The sequence below is a fragment of the Chiloscyllium plagiosum genome, chromosome 11, assembly GCF_004010195.1.
Source record: "Chiloscyllium plagiosum isolate BGI_BamShark_2017 chromosome 11, ASM401019v2, whole genome shotgun sequence".
Lineage (NCBI taxonomy): Eukaryota > Metazoa > Chordata > Chondrichthyes > Orectolobiformes > Hemiscylliidae > Chiloscyllium > Chiloscyllium plagiosum.
Window position 1 is genome coordinate 64,956,798 of NC_057720.1, and position 26,593 is coordinate 64,983,390.

General features: G+C 40.0%; 1 protein-coding gene across 5 annotated transcripts in view; it reads left to right on the plus strand.

Annotated features, from left to right (window-relative positions):
* soat1 (sterol O-acyltransferase 1) overlaps positions 1-16,593 on the plus strand; it is a 105,608-nt gene extending 89,015 nt beyond the window's left edge. For all 5 annotated transcript variants that reach the window (XM_043699579.1, XM_043699578.1, XM_043699581.1 and 2 more), the window contains 7 exons: positions 1,837-1,882; positions 4,844-4,973; positions 5,588-5,685; positions 6,873-6,971; positions 10,263-10,398; positions 12,769-12,914; positions 13,219-16,593. In XM_043699579.1, the coding sequence (XP_043555514.1) occupies positions 1,837-1,882; positions 4,844-4,973; positions 5,588-5,685; positions 6,873-6,971; positions 10,263-10,398; positions 12,769-12,914; positions 13,219-13,275 (712 nt within the window). In that variant the 3' untranslated portion in view covers positions 13,276-16,593. The remainder of the gene's footprint in view (positions 1-1,836; positions 1,883-4,843; positions 4,974-5,587; positions 5,686-6,872; positions 6,972-10,262; positions 10,399-12,768; positions 12,915-13,218) is intronic.
* Positions 16,594-26,593: the final 10,000 nt, after the last annotated feature.

Genomic DNA, 26,593 nt, shown 5'->3' on the forward strand with positions numbered 1-26,593 from the left:
TCCTGGTGACGGTTGGAGGGGCGGGGTTCAGGGGCGGAGGAGCGGGAAGTGGAAGAGATGCGGTGGGGGGCATCGTCGACCACGTCGGGGGGGAAATTGCGGTCCTTGGAGAAGGAGGCCATCTGGGTTGTGCGTTTTTGGAACTGGTCCTCCTGGGAGCAGATGCGGCGGAGTCGAAGGAATTGGGAGAATGGGATGGCGTTTTTACAGGGAGCAGGATGGGAGGAGGTGTAGTCCAGGTAGCTGTGGGAGTCGGTCGGTTTGAGCCACAGGGTGGTTGGGTTGGTTGGTCCTATTGGAAAACTTAACTGAATAATAGATCTAATACCTATTACTAATTAACTGTTCCCATAAACACATCCCTTGGCAAAAAGACAAATTCAAACACACATTCTCCCATGCAGTCCACCATTCCAGGAGGGGGAAAAAATCAAGAGTCATGTGTAGCAGCTAGGTGTCATTCACTGAAGCTTCCAACTCTTTTGAGATCCCAAAGGCTTCTGGTTAAAACTAAAATCTAAAAGAAAACTAGGAAGCCTAGTCTGAGAGAGCTGGCCAAACCCAGGCTGATTCTATTGTTCCAACTTTCTTCTTTTAAAAAAAAACCCAAGGCACCTCAAATTGTTTACTTTCTTCAAGACAGCTCATCACTACTGCCTTACAATCTTTCTTCAAGTAGAAAGCCAGGACTAAATAACCTCTTAAAATGACAGCATTGTGACATTAGGCTCAGTGTTTAAAACCCTGAAAGGTTTGTAGACACCAAAGATTTACTGTACAATAGCCTAGCTTTTTTTTTGGATTTACACTGATGCAACGTCTTTTTTTTTCATCATCATGAAGCCTGATCCTCTCCTCCACTTGTTTTATTTGATGCAATGGAATGCAGATGTAGGCATTGTTTCAAGCCTGTGTCCTGAATAGAGGAAGCTGGGACCAGCTTAATTATTGGTGAGCTGTACATAAGAATGTAGGAACTAGAAGTAGGCCACCTGGCCCTTTGAGCCTGCTCTGCCATTCAATAAAATCATGGCTGATCTTTTCATGGCCTCAGCTCCACTTACCCGCCCTCTCACCATAATCCTTAATTCCTTCATTATTCAAAAAAAAATCTTACTCTGCTTTAAAAGTATTTACTGAAGTAGCATCAACTACTTCGCTGGGCAGGGAATTCCATAGATGCACAACCCTCTGGGTGAAGAAGTTTTTTTCTCAATTCAATCCTAAATCTGCTCCCCCACTATTTTGAGGCAATGCCCTCTTGTTCTAGTTTCACCTGCCAGTGGAAACATCCTCTCTACATCTATCTTATCCATTCCCTTCATAATTCTGTTTCTATAAGCCCCCACCCCTCCATTCCTACTGAATTCCAATGAATATAATCCCAGTCTACTTGGTCTGTCTTCACAAACCAACCCCTTCAACTCTGAAATCAACCTAGTGAACCTCCTCTGCACCCCCTGTAGTGCCAGTACATCCTTTCTCAAGTAAGGAGACCAAAACTGCACGCAGTATTCCAGGTGTGGCCTTACCACCCCGTACAGTTGCAACACCACCTTCCTGCTTTTAAACTCAATTCCTTTAGCAGTGAAGGACAAAATTCCATTTGCCTTACTAATTACCTGTTGTACCTGCAGACCAACCTTCTGTGATTCATGCACAAGGACACCCAGTGATTTATAAATCTGTTTTAAATCATGACTTGAGACTGCAGAATAACTGCAGAACCTATGATTTTATATTACAAACCAAACTCTGTTCCTTTTAATGTGAGCAGGAATTGTGTATTTCAATAAACAAGCTATTATGATATTTGCTGAATTTTTCTTAATGCAGGAATCCTACAATTAGGTGGAGCTACGTTGCTACAAAATTTGCTCAGGTAAAATTTTTTAAAGCCAAGTAATTTCTGACACGCTGGGTGATATTTCTGTAATGGAGTGAACTTCAATGATGTACTGCAATAGAGGTCTATCTGGTGGCAGTTGGAAGTTGGCAGGTATTTGGGCATCTCTGATCTCTGTTTTGCCCTTCGAATTGGAGAATTTAACAGTATTCCAGAAGGTCATTCGATTCATGTGTGCAACGACTCATGGAAGAGTTACCCAGATAATCCCAATGTCCAGCCCTGCCTCCAAAGCTCTCTTCAGTACTCAGCTCTCTTTTGTAACCATCTATGAAATCTGCCTCCACCACTCTTCCAGGCAGTGCATTCCAAATCCTAACAATTGAAGAAAGCAGTTTCTCCTTCTCTCACTCCTAACTATCTTGCTGACCAAAATTAAATTGTAACCCTTAGTTACTGATGTACCAACTCGTAGAAACAGAGTATCCTTCTTTACCCTGTCAAAATCTTTACAACATGAACAGGGAATTATCCCCACATGATGGCCAACCTTTGCATCTTCCACCCCTATAAATGAACTTGCAGTTAGTCTTAAAATAAGATGCTGCAACTATTAGAAATATGAAATGGCAAGTGAAAATGTGAGAAATATTCAGCTCTGCAGATTCTGTAGTGAGAAAAACAGAATTGACATTCTAGGTTATGTCTTTGTGCTATTTGTGGATTTTGCTGTGCAGGGCCAGCTATTTGTCTACTGAATTGTTTGTATTTCATAGTAATTTGTGTGCAGCTTTGTACTGTATCTATGAGAAATGACAAGGTGATTAAAAATGCAAATCTGTCTCTTGAAGATTTCAGTGCAGTACTGACTCTGATATGACTTGGACACATTAATGAGACAGATGTATTTCTTTCTGTTGTGACCCTGGATTGCTGTGTGGAAATATTTTGTTTTTTTAAGACCTCCAAATAATAGTGATACAGCATAGAAAAAGACTCTTTGGCCAACTCCTCTGCACCGATCACACATCCCAATCTGACCTGTTTTGTTTCCTAGCATGGCCATGTCATCTGAAATAACTCCACAGAGGCCGGTATCCCGTCACCAAGAACCCCCCCCCCCCCCTTGTTTATACATGCATTGTACTTGACACTGGTCTGACTTCCTCAGAATCGGTGCTGAGTGAACAGAACCTCTGTTTGTCTGTCAGCCAGGGCTCCCTGTTTGGACCAGGTTAAAAGCCCCAATCAGGGAACTGATATTTGAGATCCATCTGGCTGACCTCATTACAATCACTCTAAACCCTTCCCATTCATATACCTATTCTGATGCCTTTTAAATTTGTAATTGTATCCACCTCCACCACTTCCTCTGGCAGCTTGTTCTATACACACACCACTGTGAGATAAAACTGATCTGAGGGATAACTTTAAATCTTTCCCCCTCATCTTGAACCTATGCCCTCTAGTTTTGGGTCCCCCCACATCCTAACAAAAAGACAGCAGCTATTCATCCTGTCCATGCCCCTCATGGTTTTATAAACTTCTATAAGGTCAGCCCTCAACCTCTGCTCCAAGGACAAAATATCCAAGCCTACTCAGCCTTTCCGTATAACTCAAATCTCTGGTCCTGACAATATATTTGTAAATCTTTTCTGCAGTCTCTAAAGTTTAACAACATCATTCTTATAGAAGAGCAACTAGAATTGTATGCAGTTTTCTAAAAGTGACCTCACCAATGTCCTGTACAACCGCAACATGACATCCCAACTCTTATACTCAATGTTCTGACCAATGAAGGCAAATGAGGCAAATGCCTTCACTACCCTGTCTACCTGAGACTTCACTTTAACACTTGCACTTGTACACTTGTACACTTCACTTGTACACTTGCAACCCCAGGTCTCTTTGTTCAGCAGGACTCCCCAGGGCCCTATGATTAATTGTAGAAGTCCTACCATGATTTGCCATGACAAAAAAGCAACACCTCACATTTATCTAAATTAAACTCCATCTGCTATTCCATGCCCCATTGGCCCAACTGATCAAAGTCCTGTGGTACTCTGAGGTAACCTTCACCGTCTACAAGATGACCTGTTTTAATGTCATCTGCAAACTTAGTAACCATACCTCCTCATATTCACATCCAAATCAATTATCTAAGTGACAATAAGTAGTGGACCCAGCACAGATTCCTGTGGCACATTACTGGTCACAGGCCTCTAGTCTGAAAAGCAATCCTCTAACAGCACCCTCTGTATTCTACCTTCAAGCCAATTTTATATCCAGTTGGCCAGATCCCCCAGATTCCATGTGATCTAACCTTGCTAACCAGCATGGAACCTTTTTGAACACTTTGCCGTAGGCCACATAGACAATGGCTACTGTTCTGTCTTCATCAATCTTCTTTGTCACCTTTTCAAAAAAAAAACTCAATCAAGTTAGTGATACACGATTTCACACAAAGCCATGTTGATGATCCCAATCAGTCCTTGCCTTTCCAAATGCATATAAGTCCTGTCCTTCAGAATCTTCTCCATTGACTTACCCACTATTGCTGCCAGGCTTACTGGTCTGTAGTTCTCTGGCTTTTCCTTGATGCCTATCTTCTAGAATGGCATCACATTATCCAACCTCTAGTCTTCTGGCACCTCCCCCGTTGCTGTCAGTGATACAAATATCTCCCCAAAGGGCTTGGCAGTTTCTTCCTTAGCTTCCTATACAGTTCAGGTCCCAGGGATGTATCTACCTCTTAGGCATTTTAAGACCCCAGCACCACCTCTTGTCATATGAACTCTTTTCAAGCCATCGCTATCTATTTCCCCAAGTTCCCTGGCTTCCATGTTGTTCTCCACAGTAAATACTGACACAAAGTATTAATTTAGTATCTCACCCCCATCTCCTGTGGTTCCATGTATAGATGGCCACATTGATTTTTAAATGGCCCTATTCTCTCCCTGGGCTCTTTCGTCCTAAATTATCTTTTTGGTTTTTCAGGTTCTGGGCTGTCTGTTTTATGCTTACTATATCTTCGTCCGACTCTGTATTCCTTTGTTTCGAAACATCAGCAAGGAGCCATTCAGCTTGAAAGTCCTCGTTCTTTGCATCTTCAACTCCATTTTGCCAGGTATGGACCATCCTTACACTCTGATGCTGAAAGTGGAAACATAGAGCATACTGCAGGAAGTGCTTGTTTTGAATGATGCAATGAATACATCATGAAACACAATTAATTGAGGACACTGGTGCAGTAATGTATTTAGACCACTCGAGCAGATCAGGCCTCCTTTTAAACTATTTCAACAAAGCATGTTAATATAGTGTGGACTAAGCTCTAAGTTGGAAAACCTCTTCTGCAGGCTGATTCAGATGGCGCTGATATTTAGTTTAGAGTACTAAGCGCAAGTGTGAAAGTTCACACTAGTCATTTGAGTACTGTTTGGAGATTTTGAAGTCGCGCAGAGACTTTCAGCAGCTCATTTTATAGAACGCGTCTGGTGCAGATCTTTGAGCAGTATTCTTTCTATTGCCTGGAAAGCTTTGTTTTCTGTACCTCCATTTGACTGAAATTAATCTTTTTCTTTGTTTTTTTTCTTAATTTAGCAGCTTGTGAAGTTCAGGGATTGCTCTTCAGTAAAACATGAATTGGCAAAAGATCTAATATTGAGATTTTTTTCTATTTATCACAACATGGCTAATTTTTAGAACTACCCGAAACTTTGTTTTTTATTTGTGTTTCAGGTGTGTTGGTACTATTCCTTGCCTTCTTTGCATTCCTGCACTGCTGGCTCAATGCCTTTGCTGAAATGTTGCAGTTTGCTGACAGGATGTTCTACAAGGTATCCTTTTAAATTAATTTTTTAAAATCCACCAGGTACATCTTGATGTGGTTTTCATCTTTGATAGAAGCCACTCCTCTGAAGGGTATATTTTTTGATTATCTAAGTGCCACTTATTTCACAATAGTCTTGAACTACTATAGATGAATTCTGTTGTGCTTCTGGAGTGCAACACAACTGAGTACAATGTGCAGTTTAATCACTTTGTTTTAAAAAAAGTATCTATTATCCCTGCTATTCCAGATATTATGCACATTTTCCATTTGTTGTTAACCAAGGTTGATGTCCACAAATGGTGATGTGCATGTTGTTAATGATAGCTGTGGTGTAGTCAAAAAGTACCAGAAAATATGTTTATTTTTAAAACTGAAGACTTTTGCTTCTCTCTGCCTTTAGTAATAAAGAAAAAAAAAATATGCAAACAAACTCTGATCATCATATGGCATTTTACAAAGGCTGGCAGAAAAATACTGATGGCAGAAACTTAGGAGCAGATGCCCTTTGAGCCTGCTCTGCTATTAAATATGATTGTGGCTGATCATCCAACTCAATATCCTATTCCACTTTATCCCCACGCCCTTGATCCCTTTAACCCTGAGACATATATCCAACTCCTTCCTGAAAACATTTGTGTTTTGGCCTCAACTACTTTCTGTGGCAGAGAATTCCACAGGCTCATTGCTCTGAGTGAAGAAACTTCTCCTCATCTCAGTAAGCAACTTCTCCTGGGCTTCCTGCAACTGACAAAGGTGCCAGAAAGGATAAATTTTTCTATAAACATTTGTATAGTGTATAATTAAATACATTGTCAGGATACAGCTGCTGACTCCTGTTTCCGAGCTTTTTTTTGTGGGATTTTAGTGGTGCTGTTGAGTGAAGATTAGCAAGGTGAAGGGAGGTGGGCTAAATTAGGAGATGGACTTCGAGGATGAACTGCATCCCAAATCCAAACATTTTCTTCTGGTTGTATGTTGTCGGATGACTTTATGCAGAATATTTATTTGCAAGCTGTTTCCAAGCACAGACTGGGAGAAGTATTTATCATGAAAAATGTACCTCTGTAAATCTGTTAACTTGCAGCATCTAGGTAAATTTATTGATTGATTTCAGTTAAAATCAGGATTAATGTATGTGGAATTTTCCTTTTATTTTATTAAACTAACTTTGCTTTCTTCATTTCCTTTCAGGACTGGTGGAATTCCACATCATTTGCAAATTACTACCGGACCTGGAATGTAGTTGTCCATGATTGGCTGTACTATTATGCATATAAGGATTTTCTCTGGGTGAGGAGCTATTTCAAGCCATTGGATTTAACTGAGAAAATTCCCTGAAGAGTTGAGGGGAAGAAACAAATTACAATTCTTAGATTTTTCACACTAGCTAGCCCTCAACAGAAAGCTATCAAAAATATCATTCAAAGTCAACTTTTCAGACTGCTTTTGTTCTGCAGCGTGAAACTTGGGAAAGTCACTCTCAGAATCTGGATTCACTTAGAATCATAGAATCCTTAAAGTGTGGAAGCAGGCCATTTTAAATCCACACCAACCCTCTGAAGGCCATCCCACTCAAACCCTCTACCCTCTCCTTGTAACCCTGGATTTTCTTTGGCTAATCCACCTAACCTGCACATCTCTGGATACTACGGGCAATTTTGGACTGTAGGAGGAAACTGGAGCATCCAGAAGAAATCAAGCAGGCACTTCGACAATATCTAAGCTCCACACAGTCGCCTGAGGGTGGAATCAAACCCAGGTCTCTGGCACTGAGAGGCAGCAATGCTAACCACTGAACCACTATGCCACTGGCTTGTTTTGCTTTGATTTCTAATGCTCAATTCTAACTAGCAGAACAAAGGCTGCGCTTAAATTTCTTCTTAATAACCATTGTTTGAAGCATTAAGATATTGGGAATTTTGTTCTGGGGTCCCATAGAATAATGCAGGAGTCTGAAGCACAGCTATTTTTTATGGAATCTTTATTGTGTGACATACTTAAATACAACTGAACCTGATGTCGGTGGTGGGCAAGTTGTTGGAGGGAATCCTGAGGGACAAGGTGTACAACGATTTGGAAAGGCAAGGACTGATTAGGGATAGTCAGCATGGCTTTATGTGTGGGAAATCATATCTCACAAACTGGATTGAGTTTTTTGAAGAAGTAACAAAGAGGATTGATGAGGGCAGAGCAGTAGATGTGATCTGTATGGACTTCAGTAAGGCATTCGACAAGGTTCCCCATGGGAGACTGATTAGCAAGGTTAGATCTCGCAGAATACAGGGAGAACTTGCCATTTGGATACAGAACTGGCTCAAAGGTAGAAGACAGAGGGTGGTGGTGGAGGGTTTTTTTCAGACTGGAGGCCTGTGACCAGTGGAGTGCCACAAGGAATGGTGCTGGGTCCTCTATTTTCCGTCATTTATATAAATGATTTGGATGTGAGCATAAAGGGTACAGTTAGTAAGTTTGCAGATGACACCAAAATTGGAGGTGTAGTGGACAGTGAAGAGCGTTACCTCAGATTACAACAGAATCTTGATCAGCTGGGCCAATAGGCTGAGAAATGGTAGATGGAGTTTCATTCAGATAAATGCGAGGTGCCGCATTTTGGGAAAGCAAATCTTAGCAGGACTTATACACTTAATAGTAAAGTCCTATGGAGGGTTGCTGAACAAAGAGACCTTGGAGTGCAGGTTCATAGCTCCTTGAAAGTGGAGTCGCAGGTAGATAGGATAGTGAAGAAGGCGTTTGGTATGCTTTCTTTTATTGGTCAGAGTATTGAGTACAGAAGTTGGGAGGTCATGTTGCGGCTGTACAGGACATCGGTTAGGCCACTGTTGGAATATTACGTGCAAATCTGATCTCCTTCCTATTGGAAAGGTGTTGTGAAACTTGAAAGGGTTCAGAAAAGATTTACAAGGATGTTGCCAGGGTTGGAGGATTTGAGCTACAGGGAGAGGCTGAAAAGGCTGAGGCTGTTTTCCTTGGAGTGTCGGAGGCTGAGGGGTGACCTTTATAGAGATTTACAAAATTGAGGGGCATGGTTAGGGTAAATAGGGAAAGTATTTTCCCTGGGGTCAGGGAGTCCAGAACTAGAGGGCATAGGTTTATGGTGAGAGGGGAAAGATATAAAAGGGACCTAAGGGACAACGTTTTCATACAGAGGGTGGTACGTGTATGGAATGAGCTGCCAGAGGAGGCTGGTACAATTGCAACATTTAAAAGGCATTTGGATGAGTATAGGAAGAGGAGGGGTTTGGAGAAATATGGGCCGGCTGCTGGCAAGTGGGACTAGAATGGGTTGGGATTTGTGGTTGGCATGGACGGGTTGGACCGAAGGGTCTGTTTCCATGCTGTACATTTCTATGACTCTTATTCTAAAAGAACTGTAATTTTGTTTCTTTTCCCCATGCTCTGTCACTGAGACATTATTCTACTTAATTCTGTTGAATTTTATCTATTTATAGTTATTCGCTCACCGGATTAGGGTTGCTGCTACATTGTCCGTCTTCACAGTATCATTTGGTTTTTAGTGTTTGGAAATATAAAAATTGACAGTAATTTTGGAGAAAATTGACTTTCATACATTTTACTTCAAATTCCTGACTGATCACTATTGGACTTGCACCTTAGTTTGTTTAAGCAGATTAGTGTAAAGGGCTTATGCCTGAAATGTCAATTTTCCTGTTCCTTGGATGCTGCTTGAGCGTCTGTGATTTTCCAGCATCACGTGCTCTGACTACTGTAAATTATTACTGAATATCAGTCATTTGCTTGGTTTAGGCTGATACTGTGAATTTGGCACCACAAATGTTCTGAATTTGATAGCAAAATAGATTTTCTTTTTTAAGGCACCTGGCAGCATGAGCTCCGATTGTATGGCATTAAAGTGTCAAAAGTTCAGATAGTTGGTCATAGCTGAAGCTTCCAATCTAGAACTAGCACATGTCAGCCCACATGGATAATGATCATCACATAGCCAAACTGAAGAATGCTGTGCTATGTGACTATATTGACATGTTGGTTTTAAAATTGGACTTAATTTATAAGTACTGAAAATATGCATTTATATCTGATCTGGTAATACAGTAAAGTTCAGCTGAGTTACTTGAGTTAAAAGAACTAAAACATTTAGAAACGTTTTTAATATTATGATATTTCAAACTTTTAGAGTACACACATTTTAAATATATTTCAATTTGAAATTATGTATGCTAGTTCAAAAGTTGTACACTGTCAGTTGAAAGTAGCAGACCTGGCATAGATTGGAAAGTGCTAGACAGAGTTCTTAGCATTTGTGTTACCCTGCAGTGTTGGGTGATGTAGTAAATAGCATTGTTTGGAAGAGTAACTTGGGCTTTCCAATGGAATCAAATGGTTTAATAATTTAAATTAATTGAATTTTGGGTAGGTTACAAGCCTTTCAGGGACTGAACAGGTAATCCCTGGATTGTCTGTGAATTATGTTGGCCAGCAGAGTCTATGGCTGTTCTTCTAACTTTTTGTGCATTCACAGCTCTTGAAACTTGAGGTTTTCAAATTTCTGACTTAACCCTTTTGAATTTTATCTGTTTACAGTTATTCACTCACCGGTTTAGGGCTGCTGCTATGTTGTCCGTCTTCACAGTATCTGCAGTAGTTCATGAGTATGTACTGGCAATTTGCTTTGGGTTCTTCTATCCAGTCCTGTTCTGTCTGTTCATGTGCTTTGGAAGTAAGTATTTTTTGATTTTGCTTATGAGTGTAGTGTTCAGTCATACAAAGCCCTGATTATTTATGATGATGTTAAGCATATTATTGAATATATTACAGTAGTCTGCAGACTAAAGTTTATTGAAGTTTGTTTTTTAATTCTGTCCTTCATCAATATTCATGCCTAATATTCCCAGCAAGACCTCTTGGTACCAGTGAGAACCTGATTCATCTCGGTATCTTAAAACTTCAGTTTATACTATCACAATCTTGCAAGTTTTTAAAATTAATTTATAGGATATCGGGATTAGTGCCTAGACAAGCCTTTAGTATAATCTCTAGTTGCCCTTGGTGGTAAGCTGCTCTCTTGAACTTCTGCAGTACTAATGGAAAACCAACAATGTTATTCGTGAAAAGATTTCAGGAGTTTTACACAATGGCACGAATGGAACAATGATATATTTCAAAGTCAGGGTAGTGAGTGGCTTGGAAGAGTGTTTGTAGGAGGTGATGTTTCCATCTGTCTGTTGCCTTTGTCCTTCAAATGGAAATGGTCACGTATTTGGAAGGTGCTTTCAAAGGAGCTTTTGGTGAGTTTCTGCTGTGTGTTTTGTAGATAGTACAGGCTGCTGCTATGTAACATCGGTGGTGGAGGGAGTGGATGTTTGAGGATGCCAGTCGACTGGGCCAGTTTGTCTGAATGATGTCAGCTTTTTGTGTTGGAGCTGTACTCATCTAGTTATATGGGGTTCATCACAAATCTGACTTCACTTGTAGATAGTGAGTAGGCTTTGGAGAGGAAGGAGAGTTATTTGCTGCAGGATACCCAGCCTCTGACCTACTCTTGTAGCCACTATATTTAAACGGCTATTCACATTCATTTTCTGGTCAACAGTAACCACCAGGATAATAGTGGGGTTCCACTGGTGATAGTGACTGTTATGGGGTGATGGTTAGATTGTTTCTGTCTCTTCCTGGAGATAATATTTTTCTAGTGTTGATGCTTTTGTCGCTTGTCAGCCCAAGCCTGGATATTGTCCAAACCTTGTTGTATTTGAGCATGGGCTGCTTCAGTACCTGAATCCTGAATGGTGCTGAACATTGTACAATCATCAGCGAACATCCCCACTTCTTACCTTTGGCTGGGAGACGGTCATTGAAGCAGCTGAAGGAAGATGAGCCGAAGACATAAGGCTGAAGAACTCATGAAGTCGTGACCTGAAGCTGAGATAACTGATCTTCAACAACCAGAGCCATCTTACTATGTGCCATGTACGGCACAAGCTAGCAGAGTTTTCCTCGTGAGTTCCCATTGATTCCAGGGCTGCTTGATGTCACACTCTTCAAATGTGGCCTTGATGCTAAAGACGGTCATTCTCACCTCACATCTGCAATTCAGCTTCCTTGTCCATATTTGAACCAAAGCTGTTGAGGTCAGGAGCTGAGTGACCCAAGCAGAACTCAAACTGGTGTCAGTGAGCAGGTTATTGCTGAGCAAGTGCTGCTTAATGGAACTGATTGAGAGTAGATTAATGAGGCGGTAATTATCCAAGTTGGATTTGTCCAGTTTTTTTTAAGTAGACGACATAGCGAGCATGTTTTCCTCCATTGCTAAGTAGATACTGGTGTAGCTGCAGGGAAAAGCTTGCCTGGGATGTGGCAGGTTCTGGAATACAAGTCTATGGGACTATTGCTGGAATGTTGTCAGGACTCAGCCTTTCAAATGACTCCAATCATTTCTTGATTTCATGTGGCCTGAGTTGAATTTGCTGAAGACTGGGGACCACTGAAGGAGACAAATGGATCATCTGTTTGGCAGTTCTGAGTGAAGATTTGTTACAAATCCTTCAGCTTTATCTTTTGCGTTGATGTTCTGGGTTCCCCCAGCATTGTGGCTGGGGATAAGTGTGGATCCTGCTCTTCCAGGAACTTTTTAATTGACCGCTACCATTCATGACTGGATGTTTCAGGTGTGCAAAACTTGCATCTGATCCAATGGTTATGGAATCGCTTAGCTTTGTTGATTACTTGGTGCTTATGCTGTTTGGCATGCAAGTAGTCTTGTTTGGCAGATTCACCAAGTTGACACCTCATTTTCAGGTGTACCTTGTGCTGCTCCTGGCATGCCCTTTGTAATCTTCATTGTGCCAAGCTTGATATCCTGGCTTTATGGCAATGGTAGAATGGGAGGTGTATGAGGCCATGATGTGAGAACAACATTGATTGTTCAGCAATTCACTTGTTTCAAACAATCTGATTTCTGTGCAGAAGCAAACAAAGGTAATGATATTATTCTGTGCAGGTAGTTAACAACTTGCACCTGATGGTCAGTAATTACTGTCTTGATTATTAAAGTTCCTGCCAAGTGTTAATGGATATCTCTTCTTGTTAGTGGCATTCAATTTTGTACTGCATGATCGCCGGAAAGGTCCTGTGTGGAACGTGGTGATGTGGACATCATTGTTTCTGGGCCAAGGCATGTTGGTGTGTCTATATTCGCAAGAATGGTATGCCCAGCAGCACTGTCCCCTTACTAATGTAAGTCTGTGTGCAAAAATGAACTTGATAATTTTTCTTCTAATAATGTACTCAAACATTTTATAAGAATACTGAGGATGCAAGAGTGTGGGTTGCAGTTTGACTGGATTTTGCAAACAAAGAAAGCAAAAATTGAAATACTTTAATCAGAGTTTTAGTAAGTGACAGTATATTTATACCAAAGTGTTTGATAGAGTCAACCATAGTGTTGAAAAGCTTTACTAGAATCTTTTATTGTTACAGTCACATTTAATATTCTCCAACTGTTTTTTTTTTGAAAATAAATTGTATTTCGTCTTTTCAGCCCTCTTTCTTGGACTTGGTGAAGCCACGTTCCTGGACGTGTCGTTTGCACTCATAGTGGATGTGATCTGTGGAACATTTCCGTCTGAATGCAGCTGCACCTTTCATCAACCAAATGAATGTTTCTCTTACACCAGAGTGCCTGCTTCCTGAACTGTCTTAAATTTTGGTCATTAAGCTGGATGTTCTCCTGAGAATCACTAATCACAGGACAAATGCCAATTTAATGCTATACATACTGTATTAAGCAACCACCATCTGCATCATGGATAGGAGGGATGCTCAAAATTAAGTACTGACTGGAGGGGAAGGCGTTTTAGATCTTTAATTCATATTAATTCTTTCTCTCTTATCACACATTTATTCCCCCGCCCGGCCTCTCAAAATCCCCTGTAGAAACTGAGGATAAATGAGACTTGACTACTGAATTGTAAGGCCTTAAAATGTTGCACGTGCAGAGAAGGCAGTTGGCAAGTGTATTCTTTTATTTCACTGAAAATACAAATGTCAAGGAAGATGATCATTTCTTAGTTTAGCAATCTGTGTATTTGGAGGGAGATTAAAGGCCAGCATTCCATCCCCTCTGCCCATTGTAAACCCTCCAAGTTCCTTATTTCAGACCATTTTGGAAGGCATTTAGTAATTTCCATTGACAAGGAAAGGTGATGTTATTCACCTTTCAGCATATCCTAAAGTCACGAAAATCTAGCTGAAGTAACTGTGCTGAAACTGGTTTTTGAGAGTAGAGCATCGTCAAAATTGATAGTGCTCGAAATGTTAACTGCTTATTGGGCTATATCCAAAAAACTTGAGAGGAACATATCATTGTTGAACAATGTACAATGATTTTGTATTGGTGTTTGAATTTCACATGCCTTTTTTAAAAAATGTTGTCTTTGTCATGCTGAAGATGCTAACCCAAATTTCCATGGATGTCTTTCATTTTTTGGTACCTCATGCAGAATGTTGGTCTGGATACTCAAGACTGCACAGAGAACTTTGACCAGTGTTTCTGCTCTTAACACTGCAATCATTAAAATACTCTCATGGCCAGTCCAACTGAGGTAAACTGACTAATCACATTGGAAATGGAAGTAGGATTCTTGATGTCAGCACATTATATATGAAATTACTAAAACTAAGTTTTGTACTTGGATTCACTGTTAGAGTTGGAATTCAGAATTGAAAATCTTGGAGGCTTGATCATATTTTTTCATTTTGTCTAATCTTATGTTGTTCTAGTTGAATAATACAACTTGCCTGTTCCTGTCCTAATGTAGTAAAGTACCAAAAGTGAGTACTTCAAGGGGCACACTGCATCTTGACATTAAAATGACATTAAAATGTCAGTGTTGTGAATATTGGATTTGAACTTTGAATCCACTAACTGCAGAAATGTTAAAATATGACTACTTATTACAAGTGACATTTCAAATTCATACATTATTACATTTTTTTGTTTTATTCTGAAGATCGAAATTTTGGATTGGAAGCCTAAAAATCGAAATGAATGATAAGTAAAATCTGAACACATTTTGCTGTGTCTTCATCCTCCATTCCAAAACAGTGAACATTTCAATAGTGGTTAGGCTTCAAATGCACAGACCACAAATGTAGAGTCCAGAAAAATGCTTTTCATTATTGAGGCCTGCAACAATTCCACCATTATTATCCTGAAAACTGATTCATACCTACCACTGGTCAGATGCTTTTTGTTCTGGGCCTGGAACGATTTGTGGTTCCGTTACACTGCACAGTTTTCTCCAACTTCCTTGTATTATTCAACTAGAAAAGTATGAGTAGAGAAGAAAAGCACCTGACTTACCAACTCACCCAAGTATATCTTGTTCATTGTTAACTAATCTAAGCAGTCCTTCGCAGTGTTTTTGGTAAACAAAATAGGCCTTGTCTGCCCTCTTTCCTGACCAGAGGTGGCTATCCATTAAATGATTTCTATAGGAAAATTTAAAGGGATTTGAAAGCAATATTTATTGTAAAAGATTGTGAGGAGAACATTTTCCATGTGAGTCTTCTTGCTTCTCCTGATTGGCTGGGTACTAAATATACTTCACACCAAAGGCAACGGACGGAGCTAGAGGGACCTGTTTTTTTAATTACTAGAAATTCTCAGTTTTGTTTTGTGATGTATTTGCACATTTCTCTTGATTCTGCATTGAAAAGTCCTCCAGTGCCAATTGTTTCTCTGCGTTCACCAATATGGATTGTGAACTTCATTAATCATTTCTTGGGGAAAAAAAAAATGTATAGCTGAACTAAGCTGCACTTGTTCAGATTGTTTTGCTCTGTAAAATGCTCAATTTATTTTGTAACGTGCAAGGGAATGATGAGTGAATTCCACACTGGTGCTTGGAACTCTAATAACTGCTTCTGGTAAATCATTGTTTTTGTAACACATGTCAAAAAATAATAGAGTACGGGTTTCCACTTGTTCACTGTGTACAGAGTTACTTCACGTTGGCAGGCATTTTAGTTGGAAAGGTAAACTTGATTATTCAAGACCATAATTGAACACTTTGGTAACCATTTTTTTCCCCAAAGTTCCATATTCAAACATCATTTACTTATTCCCCTTGTCAAACAAAAGCTGAAAGTTTTATTGGAAAAAGCAACCGACGTTTTGTTCCCAATAGATGCACATATATTAGTGCTGACTGATTTTTATTTCTTTCACCAACCAACTAACAGTGACCAATCCACCTCAAACCTTTCTTCACGAATGCTATGTTTTTTCCTCTACAAAGCCTGTATGTTCTGAAAGGACTGTTTGATTTGAGAGATGCCATTATAGGTAACTAGAAGGGGAACAGTGTTTTGAAGAGCAGTATGTACTCCTTTTATGTTCAGAGTTGAAACACCTAATTGCATTTCATATGACAGTTGTTGATCCAAAGATGTATTATAAATGAATGCATGCTATTTTTGGAATATCTGTTTTGAAGGCTGATCATGTCCAAGAATGGGATCTTGTGAAATATTTTGTCGCAAATAATTGTATTAGTATTTGGTTCTGAATTGACGACCAGTTTTAAGATAAGGTCTCTTGGAGATTTGACTGCTGTCACAATGTTCATTGTTTGGAGGATATTTATTCATAGTTTAAACACAACTTTTGGTTAATTGGGGAAAAATGAAAGGTTTGTTCAACTCATTTGAAATATTGTTGTAATCCAATTCAGTGAGTAATCTCTGTCCATATTTTTGTTTAAAGCAGAAGTCATTTCAGATTCACGTCTACAAAAAGTTCATTGATTGTGAGGCCATATCATATGAATATCAGAAATTGTAATGAAGGATGCTATCCTGCCATTTTGGCATGTATTTTGTTTAGAAAAAATAAATATATCTAAACACCTGACCTCTGATTACACACTGCAAAAACAAAGTCTTCTAACATCTAATATATGACTCTAGTTTTTATACCACAAAGTTGATACCGTTTTTCATATCTTTTTAAAAACAACCTCCTATCTCATTGAAAGATAGATTCCATTTCCTTTTGTAGCAATATAAAGCTCAGTTCAATATCTATCTGGGAGAGATTTACAAAATTCCCCAGAAGCCTATTTATCTGACCATTGCAAAAAAATTACTCGACCATACAATGAGATCGATGACATTCAAATAACTGTGCAAGCATCTTGTACTTCAAGCAAGCAATTTTGATTTGTCGGTAAAAAGATGATCCACTCCAATTGGCATTGTTATGACAGTTTTCATTCGCATGGATCTTGCAGTTGTGGTGCAATTACAATGTGATACTTTCTGGAGGCTTGGTCTGGACTGGCCTGAGTAAAGCAAAGTGAGTATCTGTTAAAGCTTTACCATCCAGTTTGCAGTCCAAGTTTTGTGATGATGCAAAATCAAAATCACTTTGCACTAACACCAAGCTTGTATTGTGGTAACTTGCTACATTAGTCTTTCTTTTGTATCATTTGTTTGATGCATCACTCCATAAGACAATTTTGCTTCTAAAATGCATTACCTTTTCTGTTCATATTTGCAGTAAAAATTTCCAAGGAGCTGTTGTCTCCGAAATGTTCAGTAATGTGTGCAGACCTTATTTTGCTTATTAGAGTTCAGGATGTTGTCTGCTCTTTTGTAATTGTAGCTTGTAACCTTGAATATTGCCATTGTGCAACAGTAGACTGTTGTCATGAACCAATGGAACCCAGATTTATAGGAACAAATTACTGCAGATGCTGGAATCTGTACTGACAACAACAAATGCTGGAGCTCACAGCAGATCAGACACCATCCATGGAGAGAGAGCAAGCTAACATTTCAAGTCTAGATGACCTGAACCTAGATTTATTTAGCTTTTCATGACCTCAGCATGTCTCACCAGTTTTACAGCCAATAATGCTGTTTTATCTTGTCATAATGTAAGTTAGCTAAAGCAATAAACTTGTACAAGTTAGACTGCATAATTAACAGAGGTAGATTAACAAATCTTGAATAATTTGATTTTAGGGATAAATATTGACCAGGACATTAAACAATATGTGGTAGTTCATTAAATAAAGTCATTGGATCTTTAAAGCAGGCGTACGAGAGTAGAGGGAATCTATGACTAACATTTTGTTTGAGAAGCAGCTATTTGAACAGTGCAGTTGTGTCAACTTCAGTTTGTTCTCAAGGCTCTGGAATGGGGCCTGAGCCTCAAACTTGTCAGATAAGTGAATGCTACAAAGGCTAACATGAAGTTATTTCTTAACTTTTAAGAGGTCAGTAACAAGCTCACTTTTACAGTAATCTTGCGATACGGAACACTACAAACTATTTCACGCTCGTCCTTGAGGGTTGACATACTCTTGAATCATCTAAAGAACTAAAAACAGGTTACATGTTTTTGTCTCATAAATCTTCCACAAGTTGGCAATCAGACAAAATAGATCAACTTGGAACATATCAAAAATATTTTACCATTGAGCTTTTGGGTTTGCTCAGTTTCAGACATTGTGCCGGGGGTAGGATAACTACCTTTAAATGTGATGGAATGGTTTTCAATTTTTAGATGCAAATTTGACTGGGAGTAGTGTTAGAGTCTTCTGCTTTAGGTCTAAATTGTTGCATTTTTTAAAAATTCATGGATTGTGGGTGTTGTAGCATTTATTCCCCAGATATATATGCTCTGTAGATCCACCATCTTGAACAGCAGTTCTAGTCTTCCCAATGTGACTATATCCATAATGCTTTTGTCGGAGTTCTAGGAACAAAACCCAATGCGATCAAGGAATATTACTTTTTTTTTGAGTCAATATGATGTGCCTTTAGAGATCAACTTGATATTCCCACGTGCTTGCTGCTCTTGTCCTTTTGGATGTTACACAGTGAAGAAAGAAAAGTGCTATAAGCTGTTAACCTGTTAGCTCAGTTTTCGTGGTATGAACATGAGTTGTAGCTTGTAACATGAAGGAAGTGTAAGGTTTTAAGGTGAATGGTTTTTTGGGTAACCACCGAGATTGTGTGTGCTGGGAATTGCAAATTTATGTCAGTGTCGTATGAACAATGATCCCATTTGATATAGACCATTCAAGAATTTATTTTTTAATAAGATGAACTCCAGATATACATTATTTCTAACATTTCCATTATGGACTGGACCAAACCAGATCCTCCCCAGAGTATTGTACGGGGTAGCCTAGACCTTGGCTTTGAATAAACTTAAAAGTTAAGTGTAAGCTGCAGTTTCCACGTGTGTGTGTGTGTGTGTGTGTAGTGCAATGGCGGTCACCTGTAGTGTGACATGAACCCGAGGTCCCGGTTGAGGCCCTCTCTATGGGTACGGAACTTAGCTATCAGCCTTTGCTCGGCCACTTTTCTCTACTGCATGTCCCAAAGTCCTCCTTGGAGGATGGTCACCCGAAGGTCCGAGGTTGAATGTCCTGGACCGTTGAAGTGCTCCCCAACTGGGAGGGAACACTCCTGTCTGTTGATTGTTGTTCGGTGCCCATTCATCCGTTGCCGTAGCCTTTGCTCGGTTTCCCCAATGTACGATGCCTCCGGGCATCCTTGCCTGCAGCATATGAGATAGACAACGTTGGCCAAGTCACATGAGTACCTGCCACGTGCATGGTGGGAGGTGTCCCCACGTATAATGGTGGTATCCATGTCCACACTCTGACACATCTTGCAGTGCCTACCGTGACAGTGTTGTATGGGGTCGTCCTGAAAGCTGGGCAGCTTGCTACGAAAATGATCTGTTTGAGGCTTGATGGTTTAAAAGCGAGCAGTGGAGGTGTGGGGAAGGTCTTGTTCGAGGTGCTCATCCTCATTGATAATGTATTGCAGGTCACGAAGAACATGGCGTAATCTTTCAGCTCCTGGAAAGTACTGGAGAACGATGGGTACCCTAACGGTCGCAGCACGTGTCTGTCTCCTGAGGAGGTCATTACGGTTCCTTGCTGTAGCACTGCCGGTCGATGAGTTGAGTGTCGTACCCTGTTCTTATGAGGGCATCCCTGAGTACTCCAGGTGCCCGTCACATTCCTCCTCAGCTGAACAGATTTGGTGTACGTGTAGGGCTTGTCTGTAGGGGATGGCTGTTTTAATATGTTTTGGGTGGAAGCTGGAGAAGTGTAGCACTGAGGTTGTCTGTGGGTTTGCGATAGAGTGTGGTGCTGAGGTGTCCATCCTTGATGGAGATGCATGTGTCCAAGAATGAGACAGATACTAGAGAGTAGTCCATGATGAGTGGTGGGATGAAAATAGTTAATATCAGTGTAGTTTTATCAGTGACTCCTTGCCATGGGTCCACAGGAAGAAAATGTCGTCGATGTACCTGGTGTATAATATTGGCTGAAGGTCCTGCATAGAGAAGAAGTCTTGTTCGAACCTGTGCATGAAGGTGTTGGCATATTGGGGTGCAAATTTAGTCCCCATGGCTGTTCCATGTGTCTGGATGAAGAACTGGTTGTCAAAGGTGAAGACGTTGTGATCGAGGATAAAGCGGATGAGTTGTAGGATGGTGTTTGGAGATTTGCAGTTGTTGATGTTGAGTACTGAGGCTGTTGCAGCGATGCCATCATTGTGGGGGATGCTGGTGTAGAGTGCTGAAACATCCATTGTGACGAGGAATGTTCCAGGTTCAACTGGTCTGTGGGTGCTGAGTTTCTGTAAGAAATCCGTAATGTTGCAACAGAAGTTGGGGATCCCCTGTACAATAGGTGTCAAGATGCCTTCTTCATAGCCGGAGAGATTCTCTCACGGGATCCCATTGCCTGATACGATGGGACATCCTGGTGTATTAGCTTTGTGTATCTTTGGAAGGCAGTAGAAGTCGCCTACACGAGAAGTACGTGGGGTGAGGGGACATAGGGAACTCTGAGGGACTGGAACCAAAGTCCTGATCAGTGTGTTTAATTCATGGGTGTGTTCTTTGGTCGGATCAGCTGGTAGTTGCCTATCATGTTCCTGGTTGTTCAGTTGTCGGTACACTTCCTTGCAGTAATCTGTTCTATTCTGAATGACAATGGCTCCTCCTTTATCACTGGTTTGATGACAATGTTGTGATTGATTTTGAGAGCCTGGATGGCGTTGCATTGTGAACGGGTGACGTTTTGCTCTACCTTGTGAGTACGGCTGATGAATCTGGCATTTATATATTTCCTGATGGTTTGAGCACACATGTCAAGCGGCCCTCCAGTGTGGTCCAAGTTGACACCTTCTTTGGTCACTCCTCTACAGATCCCTGTAATGACTCTTCCAGTTCGTCAGTGGGCCCATTGGGATCACTACTGGCACCTTGAAAGAATTCCCAGAGTCTCATCAAATCATTCTTTTAATATTGTTTTAAGTTGCACCCATGTTAAGTCTAGTATGATCTAGCTCATTGTTTATATTCTGGCATTAATTTCTTGTGATGGACATAAGATTTCTATGGAAGTGTTTGAAAACTTGCAGTGACTGTAGAGGACTAGGATTCTGCACCATACAAAAGGGATGATAAGGACGATGGCCTAATAGAATTTGATTTTCGTTATGCAGTTTCTAAACACTATCATAGAGATAGTCATAGGCAGAATTTGCTCGCTGACTGTGTGCACTATATCACTTATTTCATGCTGTCAAGATATTTTTTTTCTCCAAACTTTGAGGTTGATCCATTAATGGTTATGTATGGCACTTGACTGAAATATAACCGCATCTTGGAGCCACTGATTTGGAGACCAAAGATTTTGATGAGACACATTGATTGGATGTTTTCCATGTTGGGGACAGCTGGGGAACAATCATCCATGTGGCCATATATTTCGCTTAATGCCATTCTGAGGAGTAAAGTTGAGATAGAGAAACGGGTGCCAAAATTGAGGTCAGCGATTAAATCATTTTGTAGGAGGGTCATTGTACACTCAATGCAAGTTTGCCAATCAGGTGTTATAAACGTGAGGAAACAGCAAGTTTCAATTCCTGTTATAACTATAGAAACCTATTTTCTGTGAAAGGGGATTAGCATTTGACAGTGTAGTCACTCGTAAATTGTAGTTTTAGATTTCAAATAAAATTGCTGTCTCTAATGAATTGCTTTGAGTTATTTTAAATTGACTCTCATGTATTTGAATTTTCGGGTGGATATACTCCTAAAGTATCTAACAATTCAGGTACCAATTCAGGATTTGAATGGATTCTATTACAATATCATGGAGGGGAATGAAATCGACAGTCAAACCTCTGTAACCTCTCATTTGTTATCTGTATTAAAATTAAGACAAAGTAATTGAATCTCATGTTCTTCATCCCACATTTTAGAGATGTTGTCTCTGTTTTCCAAGAGATAGCAGCAGTCTCCATAACAATTTATTTTGGTCTGTGGCTGTGGTCACAAATCAGTTTAAGGCAACAGAAACTCAAAAGAAAACTGAAGCCTGCAGCAATGAGGAGAGGAAGAGTGCTTATTCAAACAGTTTATGAAGATATCAGTCTTAACAGTAATAGATGTGAAACTAAGATTGATTTATTCCACTCAGTACTTGTCATACATGTTTCAGAAGGCCATTTTACATATCTAAGACTATTGCTTTATAAATTGAAGATGACCAGAAATGTAGCAATTCTGGCAGAATTCAGGTATTTGAACAATTCAATTGGTTCACCGATCACCAAACAGTCTGACTTCTGTGCTTTTGATGATACTGAAGTGGAAAAGATTCCCACTGTTTGAAGTTTTGGGTTTCCTTCAACCTTCAGAGGGATGCAGTTAATTATAAATATGAGAGAGCTATGTTTTTGTTAAGCAAATGTATGAAAGGATTTGGGCCAAAGGTAGGTACATTGCCTCCTTTGAGGCAATGGCTCCTCCATGGTCATTGGACGACTACTGTAGAGGCCCAGGTAAAGTTCTGGGAACCCTGGCAGGGCAAATGGTGGAATTTGAACTCAACAAAAATCTGGAATTAAAAGTCTAATGATGACCATGAAACCATTGTTTGTTAGAAACAAACATCTGGTTCATTAATGCCCTTAACAGAAGGGACTCTGCCATCCTAACCCGTCTGTTTGACATGTGAATCTGGGCCATAGCAATGTGGTTGACTCTTAACTACTCTCTAGGCAGTTGAGCAATGACTACTGCCCTAGTCAGTGATTTCCACATTCTAGGAATAAAGTTTGAAGAAAAATGGAAATAAACTACACGTCAGGAAGGTTCTCATTGAATGGCAGAACAGTTTCAAAGGGCTGAATGACCTACTCCTGTTCCTATTTGTTTTTCAGAATGATGTTTCAATTCCAGTAAATTAGGAGTGATTACAGACACCAGTGCTGTATTCCTTGGAATTTAGAAAGTTAAAGGGTGATTTGATCAATGTTTAAAATCTTAGTGGTACAGAGGGTAGGCAACGAGGGTAAATCTAGAGTTGTGCAGGAGGTGATGAAGCTAGCTATGCATTTGCATAAATCATTGAAGGTCGCAGAACAGATTAAAAATGAATTATAAAGCATGCAATATCCTAGATTTTATTAATAGGAACATTAATTAGAACAAAAGGAGGTTATATTAAACTTGTTTGACCTCAACTGGAGTATTATGTCCAACTCTTAGAGGATATTAAGGCATTCCAGTTCAGAGGTGATTCACCAGAATGGTTGACAAGGTAAGTAACGTAAGTTACATAGCAAGACTAATTGGTGAGAAGTTGGGGCACAGAATAATTGTTAAATACACACTTAGAGAGCTCAGCTGAAAACAAAAACAGGAAAATTAAGGTGGAGTTGTTCAGTGGGGGGTGGGTGGGGGCGAGAGGATAAGAAGTACTTCAAGTGTTAATTATGTAAAGTTGTTAAACTGAGTCCAAAGGTTACAAAAATCCAAATTAATGGCTCCTGAATGAAACTTTTATTTGGATCAAAATAAATGGATTAATGGCACAAATAGAGATTAATGGGTAATTTACTGCCATTATGGAGCGTGCTGATTGAACCTAATTGCATTCTTGTTAGAATGGACTGGGAAAGGATTTCGTAGCAAAGAAATTGAACCGTGATAAACATGTAAGAAAGTAATTCATAACTCAGTAAAATATATCTGAGAAAGAAGGATTCTGGGAAGGGCATAGGCCAACCATGATTAACCAGAGAAGTTAAGGATAGCATTTTTTATTTCAACATGACAGTAGTGGTAAGCCAGAGAATTGGATAGTTCTAAAATCAACGAAAAATGACCAAAATAAACAAACTAAATAGAAGAGAAAAGATGATTTCAAGTCTATTCTCAGTAATATCAAGACAGGCAGCAAGGGCTGCTTTTCAAACAAAAAATGTAAAGAAGAGTGAAGTCAACGTGAAATAGCCCCTTAGAGATGAGGAAATAATTATGGGGAGCCAGGAAATGGGAGAGGGAACTGAATAAATACTTGGCATCAGTCTTTACAGAAGACATTGATTATTTACTGTTTTTGGAATTATATTAAAGGCAAAATGAGGAGAGGAAATAAATACAATTATCCCAAGAGAACAAGTGCTAGGGATACAAATGATGCTAAAGCATCAATAAGACCCCTGGACCTAATGGGATGTATCCTAGAACATTAATAGTTTGAGATAATGGATGTTCTGTTATTAAAAGTCCCAGAGCCTTGTAAACTGCCAAGGTCAGACCTTTATTTACCAAGGGAAAGAGACAAAACATGGATAATTATCGACCAGTTTGCTTAATGTCTGTTATCTAGAAAATGTTGGGATCTATTATGGAATATATAAAAGCAGAGCATTTACAAATACATAATGAAGGAGAGTCAGCAGGACTTCATGAAAGAGGAAATCACACTTGAAAAATTTATTAGAGATCTTTAGGAGGTAAGCAGGATCAAAACTCACATCTAGATTTTGGTTCTGCCCTCTGCAACTGGATCCTCGATCAGTGAAGATAACAAACTGCATCTCCTCCACGATAAAGCTCAACACTACAGTGCCCCCCAACCCCCAGCATGTGTTTTCAGTCCCTTAATGTACTCCCTGTACAGCCACAACTGTAGCCAACTTCTGAATAACCAACGTCTATGTCAGCTGACGACACAGTAGTAGGACAGCTATCAAACAACCAAGTCAGAATACAGAAAGAAGATAGAGGGCTTGGTGCTGTGGTGCAATGAAAACCACTTTCTTAATGTTGGCAAAACTAAAGAACTGATTGTGGAGTTCAGAAAGAAGGGAGGAGAACAGTACCTCATCTACATCAACGGAACTGAGGTTGAATGTGTGGACAGTATCAAGTTCCTTGGAGTGGTGATAACCTACAACCTGTTCTGGTCTTCCCATGTCGATGCGATGGTCAAGAAGACACAACAATGCTTCTTCTTCCACAGGTGGCTCAGGAAATTTGACATGTCCAGAAGGTACCTCACCAACTTTTATAAATTTATAAACTTATTTATAGATGCATCATAGAAAACGTAAAGGCCTGGTATGGCAACTGCTCTGCCCAGGTCCATAAGAAACTACAGCAGGTTGTGTGCATTGCCCAGACCATCATGGAAGCCAAACTTCCATCCATGGATCATTTCCATGGCCCACTGTTGTGGAAAGGTTGCCAACAACATCAAAGTCCCATCATACCCCAGCAATGCACTCTTAACATATCTTCTTTCAGGCAGAAGATACAGAAGCTTACACGCAGGTGGCAGCAGCAGGTTGCAGAACAGCATCTTCCCTGCCATTATTAGACAAATGAATTGCACGTCCTGTGCGATGCAACCTGTTTGCCTCTGTCCAATTTTTCTTTCACCCGAGGATCTGTATGCCCTTGCTTACTGTAATCTACCTATACTCGTAAACAAAGCTTTTCATTGATTGTCATATGTACCTAAGTACAAGCAATAAATCATTCAGGATAGATAATGGATGAGTTGGACTGAATGGTCTTTCCTGTGCTGAACATCTCTATGACTCTGCCCCCTCCAAATCATTAATTATATATAAGTGTAATATATTCAAATTTGTAATTTATCCAAATAATATATCAGAAATAAGTAGGGAGGGCATGTTGTGATAAAAACATAATGATTCTTAAGGTGATAGGTCAAATAAGTGAGCAAAAAACTTAGCAGATGGAGTTTAATGCAAGAAAGTGAGAGGTCATGCACATTGGTAAGAAAAGTCTAAAGGCAGGCTGCTATTTATGTGGACAGAGAGTGTAAAAGAAGGGATCTGTGTGGTGTGTATGAAACCCAAAAACGTGTGCAAGTGCAGTAAGTAATTCAGAAGACAAATGAAAGTTTGTCTTCATTACAAGGAGGTTGGATCTGAAACTAGGCATGTCTTTTACAATTCTACAGGGTGCTGGTAGGCTGCACTTGGAGTATTGTGTACAGTTTTGGACCCCATATTGAAGACAGGACAACTGGTAATGGAAGCAGTTTAAAAGAGATTCACTAGGCTGATTTTGTTTTTCTGATAATCTATTTACCCATTCTTTAGAAAGTAACTATTTTATGTCATAGAGATGTACAGCATGGAAACAGACTCTTCGGTCCAACCAGTCCATGCTGACCAGATATCCCCACCCAATCTAGTCCCACCTGCCAGCACCCAGCCCATATGCCTCCAAACCCTTCCTATTCATATACCCATCCAAATGCCTCTTAAATGTTGCAATTGTACCAGCCTCCACCACTTCCTCTGGCAGCTCATTCCATACCCATACCACTCTCTGTGAAAAAGTTACCCCTTAGGTCTCTTTTATATCTTTCCCCTCACCCTAAACCTATGCCCTCTAGTTCTGGACTCCCGGCTCCAGGAAAAAGACTTTGCCTATTTACTGTATCCATGCCCCTCATAATTTTGTCAACCTCTATAAGGTCACCCCTCAGCCTCCGACGCTCCAGGGAAAACAGCCCCAGCCTGTTCAGCCTCTCCCTATA